This window comes from Gossypium arboreum, chromosome 10 (genome assembly GCF_025698485.1).
Source record: "Gossypium arboreum isolate Shixiya-1 chromosome 10, ASM2569848v2, whole genome shotgun sequence".
In the NCBI taxonomy this organism is placed as follows: Eukaryota; Viridiplantae; Streptophyta; class Magnoliopsida; order Malvales; family Malvaceae; genus Gossypium; species Gossypium arboreum.
In genome coordinates this window covers 20,100,474-20,107,514 of record NC_069079.1, presented here as the reverse complement: position 1 = coordinate 20,107,514, position 7,041 = coordinate 20,100,474, and the positions used below count along the sequence as shown (strand labels likewise).

The window sequence follows — 7,041 nt, the reverse complement described above, 5'->3', positions numbered from 1 at the left end:
TCACAAAACCATACTTGAAGCCCATGGTCATTTGCCATACACTTTGAACCTGTAACATTTGACAGTTCTGTATACAACAAAAAGAACGATATGCCTATAAAATGAAAGCAAGAGAGAGAGGGAACATTGAAGAAGAAAAGAAACCATTTTCGGATTGAATTGGCAAGGGAGGTTGAAAGAAAATTTGCCATTCTTTTAAGTGGTTGTATGAAGCAATATGCTTCAATTTTCTTGAGGGTTGTCCTTGTTACCGAGTATTAATTAGTATAATTTCATAACCTTGTTGATTTTTCTTCTACTATCCTCTCATTTGAATACACTGTTTTAGTTTATAAACTTGTGGATTTCAGTCTTTTTTTGCTTCATAGTTGAGATTCAAATATGAGAACTAGATGGAATATTAGGACCAATATTGCTCCACAAATTGAACGGGAAATGGATTAATGGCCCTCTTTTATCATCATGTGGCTGAGGCTCCAGACATATCCTTTTTTCTGGCATTTTATTGTCGCAGATGTCTTTTAATTGCACCAGACTTGTTTTTTCTCCACTGGAGTTTCACAACATTGTTTGTATTTCTTTACCATTTATTAACTTAATATATAATATCTTATTATCAAAATTTTCAAATTAAATTTTTTAATTATTTTGATTTAATTTTTTAATATAATAAATAAATTTACATATTTATATATTAATTAATCAAAATATTTAAATAAATATATAAATAATGTACCTATATTTTTGTAATTTTAACATTTTAGTTATTTATTAAATTTTCAAATATGTTATAAGTTGCATTACCCGTAAATATTACTCTAATATCTTTAATGGTTATTTTAATTTATTATATTTCATTTTGTTACCACTGCAATGATTAAATCTAAACACATGTCTCACTTTTGACTTTAATTTTATTGCTGTAATACCCTAAGTTTGTAGGAATTGATACTAAGGAATTGCTAGTATTAGAGATTAGAGCCCATGCTTGACGGTAAAGCCTGGAAGGCGTCAACCACTAGTATCAACCCTCTAGTGCATTTACAATGACAGTGGCTTGTCTCTAACGAAGGAAGAATTCCTAGTATCAATTTTGATTTACAAGGTTAAAATATAATACAAAAGAAGCAAAGCAAAGGAGTTGCCGATCAATGAAAGTGAACACAGAGTCAAGCACTCAAGAACAGAGGTCACGCTTAAAGGCAAAGCCTAAAAAGGCACCAACCACCAATATCAACCCTCTAGTGCATTTACAATGACAGTGGCTTGTCTCTAATGAAGGAAGAATTCCTAGTATCAATTTTGATTTACAAGAGCAAAGGCCTCCATTAACGGTAACAAATGTAAGTCCAAACTTGTAGGGGTTAGGAGGCCCTCCCTCCTTGTCCTTCGCCATTTCCTCATTGTCACATTTTCCTTTCCACGGCGGTGTAGCTCCGTGCACGAGACCAAGTTTTGTGAATGTTTTGTTTAATTCGGGCAATAAGTTCCATCCAGCTAAACCATGTATATTGGGCCTTCTTTTTCGAGCACCAATGAGTCACTTTAATTTCTTCTCAATTTCCAATGGGCCTTGTCGTTTTTGTTTCCGTCAACAGACAGAAACTCACCTTTCCTTTACCCTTAATTTTTTATTTCGTTTATCATAATCCTTTTTCCCTTTAATTAATGTCCGAGATTGCCTACTTCATCCATCAGGCTTGGTTCACACCGTTCCTTGTCGAAATATTAGAGGCCTAAGTGTCGGCAACTAGTGGTTTCTGTAGAACCCGTATATTTCATTGGCCCTCCTCGAGTGCCATCTGGGTCATGGACATTCATCAGAAGCTACATTTCCTACACTCCACACCTGTCCATTAACATTTTCTACGTGTCTTAACATAACAAGAAAGAAGGTTTCTAGTATTGTCCTTTTAAGTAAACAATGTTCAATAATTTCACAACCCGAAAGAAGATAGGCGGAAATGAAAGCCATCCGATCGGTTCGAGCTCAGCCACCAGCAGTTTTCACTCCATCTCTGCGAGCTTCTTTAAGTCATCATAAAAGTTCAGTGATCAGCTTCAGGCCAATCATCACAAGTTGTTCCAAGCAACCAGAAAGCATGGAGCAGAAAGACGAAAAGCCTGAACAAAAACCTGGGTTAGAATATATTAATGAAGATGTTGCTTCTCTTTTTCTTCCCATGTCTACTACTACTACTAGTGGTTTTGAAACTGTTTGTTTCATGTGTTAAGGGATGTCATGTCTGAGTCATTCGGAGAGGGATATGCTACGAGATCAGATGAAGAAGGATTTGGAGGAATTTATGGAGAGAACGAGAGTATATCTGACATAAAAAAAAACAAGGAGATTCATGGAAGTCACCCAGGTTAGTAGTAGAGTAGAATGGTTAGGTAGTAGTAAGTAAAACTTGTTTTAATTGAACTGTATTTGATTTGTGGGTGGGTGCAATGCATGAAGCTTATGACAAGACGCAGGGGAGTGAAGTGAAGGAGAAGGAGAAAGCCAGGAATCAAACTCACGCTTCCTCTTAACTCATGGATGGAAAACCCAACTATGTTCACAAGTACCCTCCTCCATTTTGTTTCATGTGCGCCTTACCTTGCATTAGTTTATTATCTTCAGTTTTTTACTGCAGTTCTATATATGTAAGGGTTATTACACGGCTTAAGCTGTTACCAAACTTTCTCCTAAACAAACATCTTTAGCTGTATCTGTGAAAGCCCTAAAGCCTTCCTCCATCACCCGTCTATTGTTTTTTTTGCTCTTTTTACGTTATAAATTAATGGTTAAATTTCAGCTCTATCCTTCTAATTTCCATGTTCCGCTCAAATTTTAGATTTTATTTTTATATTTTAATTTTGATATAATTTCACATACTAACTTCTAAATGAGCCCAGCTTTTCGATTTGATCGAGTTGAATTTTTTTCAAACTCAGACGTGGTTTTTCATTTTTTTAGAAAATGCTCCAATTTTAATTTTTTGATTTAAATATTTAAATCAAAATATTAATATAAACTTTTTAATAATACTATTCTAATAGAAAATTATATATTTCAATGATGATTTCGAATGGTTTTTACTAAAAATTAATTATTATTTTCACATTATTTTTATTACTATATAATTAATTGTTTTTATGTTTTAAAATACCATATCAAAGAATTTAATCGAAAATTTTAATAGTGTTGATTTTGTCATCTTATTTTTATTTTTAAATTTAATTTTTGATAACTCAACTTTTAATATAAACATTTCGTTTTAATTAAAATGTTTATGTACATGTATTTAAATACACAAGCTTTTACTTTTTATTGAAATTTTACAATAATGAGATCTTTATATTATTCTTACATTATATTTTATATAATGGAATAGTTAACCTAGATATGTTATTATAATTAAAATGCTGACATGTATGTATTTTTATTTTTATTAATATTATATAATAATAATGAAATTTCAATTTTCTTTGGGAATTAATTTTTCATATAATTTAGTACTTTAATTTTTAATGTATTTAACTTATTTTATTTTAACTGTGAATTTTTAAGAATAGTTAATATTACTACAAGTATTTATTAAATTTAAGATCATAGCAATATTATTTTTTATTACATGATTATTAAGTAATTATTACTCGATGATAAATTTAATAAAAGAATTTTAAATGTATTAACATTTAAATTTAAATGGAGAAAGTAAAAAGGAAACCTTGCAAACGAAAGTACTGAAATTAAATAAAAAAATGAAAAATATGAGAATCTAGAGTATATTTTGACTCTTAAATGTTTACTCTAATTTACGTGAAGCATGGCAGAAACCATAAAAGAATTAAAGGATACTTGATTGAACTCAAATTACATATGTACGTTATTTTACACATTGAAAGAAGAAAAAGCTTTGATCTGCAATGAAACGATCATGCTTTGGTGAACAAAAAATGTTTACCAATCATTGAACGAACGATTAAATTTAGGAGTCTAATTTTCGGATATTAATACATCAATAGAGTACGATCCACATTTATCATTTCTATTACCGCTAGAAATAAAAATGCACTGCATGTGCTGAACGAAGAAAAACAGTAGTTGGGATAATTCAACTTGCAGAAGGTGGTGGGGGAGGGGGTGGCATTGACATTTGGGACATAGGAGGCCTTCCACCCATTTGCTGTTGCGGCCAACCATGTGGTGCTCCCATTCCCATTGGTGGCGGAGGCCTTGAAAGACCAGATACTGATTGTGGGGGTGGTGGTGGTGGCATGTTTGGCAGAGGTGGCCTGTACTGCATTGCAGGAGGAGGCATGACTGGAGGTGGAATTTGTTGTCCAAGATGCTGTGGCTGACCCTGCCAAGGTGATTGTCCGGCAAGCTGCATTTGTGGGTAGGGAACATTTTGAGGGGGTGGAGGCCGTGCTACTGGCATAGGGCCAGGAGGAACAGTGCCATTTGGAAAAGGTCGTGGCGGCACCGGTGCTCCTATACCACCATTGGCCTGGGGACCAGAAGGAAGTGTTGGAGGTCCACTCGCAAACAAAGTATGGGGCCTGCTCTTCTGGGAACTTGGATTGCTTGCTGCCAAAACCCTCTCTGTGTTACAAGGAAAAAGTTTCAGTCTAAATACCAAACCAATAATAGTAATAGAAATGGAACTACAAGGTAAGATCAGGTGTGGTAAAAAAGGAAAAAATGAACCTGCTGGGGTGCCATGACGCTCCCCTTTGGTGTCTTTCTTATATGCGTAAGAAACTGTTATTTGACGGTTACAGAGGTACTGGCCGTTCATTGCCTGTAGTCGAAGAGAAAGTAAACATATTTTGCAAGATATATGAAACAAGTCAATCATGTAGACTGTGATCACATCACATATTCACATTCCATTGAAGCAGTGATAACAACAATAAAAAATGCTATTCTGAGTAGCAAATAGCATGCAAGTGGCATTGCAAACATACCTCAATAGCAGCATCAGATGCCTCAAATGAATCATAGCTGATGAATCCAAAACCGCGTGAATTTCCAGTCTCAGGATCTCTCATTATCTGATATCAGAAAGTGATCATCAGAACTCACTGACAAAAAGAGTGCATAATAACCCAAATGATGGGAAACATTGAAATATTTTAAATATCTAGTTAACTTCTTATTCACTTTCTGAGCACACTATCGACGACTTTCAAGAGATAAGCAGAACGAGACTAGGATTCAGTATTAGTTTTAGTATCATTCAGTTCTCCGGAAAACAAAAAATAAAAAAAAAATGAAAAAGAAAAGATATGCCAGTCCATCTAGTAGATTATGCCATCACATGACCATGCAGATATATTCAAAGCTGATACTAACTTAGAAAATGTGGCTGCTCAGAACAAAAACACGCCACCCTACTCTGTCAATATCACAGGTCCGTTCAACTTCATCTCATCATTAATCATGAATAAAGTTATGATGGAAAACACTTTAGTTCAACCCACAAACTTCATATTCTTTAACTGGTGCAATAGTTGATTAATTATATTTGAAGTCAAAAAGCAGCAAAGCATCAATAACTAAACAAGCAAATGAAGACATGTAGGCATGCACTTCCACATATGGAGAAAGCTGAGCTAATTTATCTATGGTTTACCATGAGATAGAATGAAATAGTAAAAAGAAATCAGCAAGCAAGTACCTTGGGATTTGTAACAATGACTCCAAATGCACTAAAAGTATCGTACAAAAGTTTCTCTTCCACGTCCTGCAAGTAAAACCCAAGAATCATTAAGTTAAAACAGGAAATCTAGGACTTCATGTCATTGCATCTCTATGCTTCTAATAGTATACTAATACTTACAGGGTCAAGGTTCCCTATGAAAAGGTTTGCTCCAACATCTAAGCTCTTTTTATCTTGAGACGCCTGAAATCAATCAAAATAGAAAACCATAAGAGTCAATGAAAATAACGTTTCTTTTAGCTAAAAGAAATGCAACATTGCTCCTGTCGAGTTCCATACCTTATTTACACGTATGGGCTTGCCATAAAGCTTAATCATGTTGAGTACCTTAATAGCCTATAAATCCAAACAAATAAATCAAATTATTTAAAATAGTAAAAAAAAAGAACCGAAAGGCTGAAAATTCATTAAGGACTAAGGCATACATAATCAGCATCTTCTTCGCTTCGGAATTCGACAAATCCATATCCTTGATGCAAGTTAGTCACTCTATCTTTCGGCACATAAACATTAACTGAAATGATAGAAAGAATCCCATGCGTTTTCAATCAATTCAAAAGAAATGTTCGAACTAAACTTAAACCTCAGAAGCTTTAACAGTAAAGCAAATTCAAAAACTTATGATTATTAAACGTACCAACAGGACCAGCTTGAACAAATAACTCCCATAATAACTCCTCAGATACCTAAAAAAAGCAAGTAAAAGATTTCAAAGAGTACAACAAAAAGGCATGAGGTAAAAGAGAGAGGAAGGAAAATAATGAGAACCTGAGGATCGAGATTGCCGACATAAGCAGTGGCGTCTTGGTTCCTCTCGGCGGAGTGTTGACCAAGCAAGTTCGCTCCAACTCCTGGAGCGATTCGCGTTGTCATTTGCTTTGCTTTTCCCTCCTTTTTCTCTCTTGATTCTTCTTCCGCTAAAACCCCGATTAGACCGTTTTTTCGAGTTTTCTGGAGATCTCTGCCCTAAGGGATTACAAGAGTGTCTCAAGTGAAGAAGGGCGGCGTTCGTCGATGGCCTACCTTGGCCCAGTTTTCAGCAATGGGCTTCTCAAGTTTCCAGTGTCGGCCTTGTGATTTTGAACACCTCGTATGAGGATTGAAATTTGAGGCCCAATTTGAATTTTTTATTATTTTCTGCTAATTAAATATAACAATGTTCATATATTCTTATTTTATTCGCATATTTAATCTATAAACTTAAGAAAAAATAGAAATATATATTATACAGATGATCTGTTAAGATAAACCTTAACATAATAATGGGACGGTTATGTACTGAAAGAGGTTCTCATGGAAAAATAAGTGGCTTGCAACACAAAAGGTT

The 7,041-nt window shown here is 34.4% G+C and overlaps 2 protein-coding genes across 3 annotated transcripts; one reads left to right on the top strand and one right to left on the bottom strand.

Moving 5' to 3' along the window:
• Positions 1–1,916: 1,916 nt before the first annotated feature.
• On the top strand, positions 1,917–2,815 carry LOC108488503 (uncharacterized). Its single transcript, XM_017792779.2, has 3 exons — positions 1,917–2,140; positions 2,236–2,369; positions 2,462–2,815. Exons 1-3 carry the CDS (start codon positions 1,965–1,967, stop codon positions 2,533–2,535), a joined length of 384 nt encoding a protein of 127 aa, XP_017648268.1. The 5' UTR covers positions 1,917–1,964; the 3' UTR covers positions 2,536–2,815.
• Positions 2,816–3,828: 1,013 nt separating this feature from the next.
• Positions 3,829–6,829, bottom strand: LOC108487181 (uncharacterized). Of its 2 annotated transcripts, XM_017791449.2 has the most exons (9): positions 6,483–6,829; positions 6,352–6,400; positions 6,140–6,228; positions 5,994–6,050; positions 5,835–5,897; positions 5,673–5,738; positions 4,960–5,046; positions 4,700–4,793; positions 3,829–4,594 (listed from the first exon to the last, which is right to left on the bottom strand). In XM_017791449.2, the coding sequence occupies exons 1-9, from the start codon at positions 6,585–6,587 to the stop codon at positions 4,104–4,106; spliced, it is 1,101 nt and encodes a 366-aa protein (XP_017646938.1). In that variant the 5' UTR covers positions 6,588–6,829; the 3' UTR covers positions 3,829–4,103. The 2 variants fall into 2 exon arrangements, with proteins under 2 accessions (XP_017646938.1, XP_052876674.1); XM_053020714.1 differs by having other exon boundaries at positions 3,829–4,793; positions 6,483–6,778.
• Between the last annotated feature and the right edge of the window lie 212 nt (positions 6,830–7,041).

Bases quoted from the DNA above. Each gene is read 5' to 3' on its own strand.
- LOC108488503 (XM_017792779.2), top strand. From the start codon at position 1,965: ATGAAAGCCATCCGATCGGTTCGAGCTCAGCCACCAGCAGTTTTCACT. The intron at 2,141-2,235 runs GTTAGAATATAT...TCATGTGTTAAG, and splicing joins AAGCCTGAACAAAAACCTGG to GGATGTCATGTCTGAGTCAT. The intron at 2,370-2,461 runs GTTAGTAGTAGA...CAATGCATGAAG, and splicing joins GATTCATGGAAGTCACCCAG to CTTATGACAAGACGCAGGGG.
- LOC108487181 (XM_053020714.1), bottom strand. From the start codon at position 6,587: ATGACAACGCGAATCGCTCCAGGAGTTGGAGCGAACTTGCTTGGTCAA. The intron at 6,401-6,482 runs GTTCTCATTATT...TGCTTTTTTTAG, and splicing joins TCGGCAATCTCGATCCTCAG to GTATCTGAGGAGTTATTATG. The intron at 4,794-4,959 runs GTATGTTTGCAA...CTTCGACTACAG, and splicing joins CATCTGATGCTGCTATTGAG to GCAATGAACGGCCAGTACCT.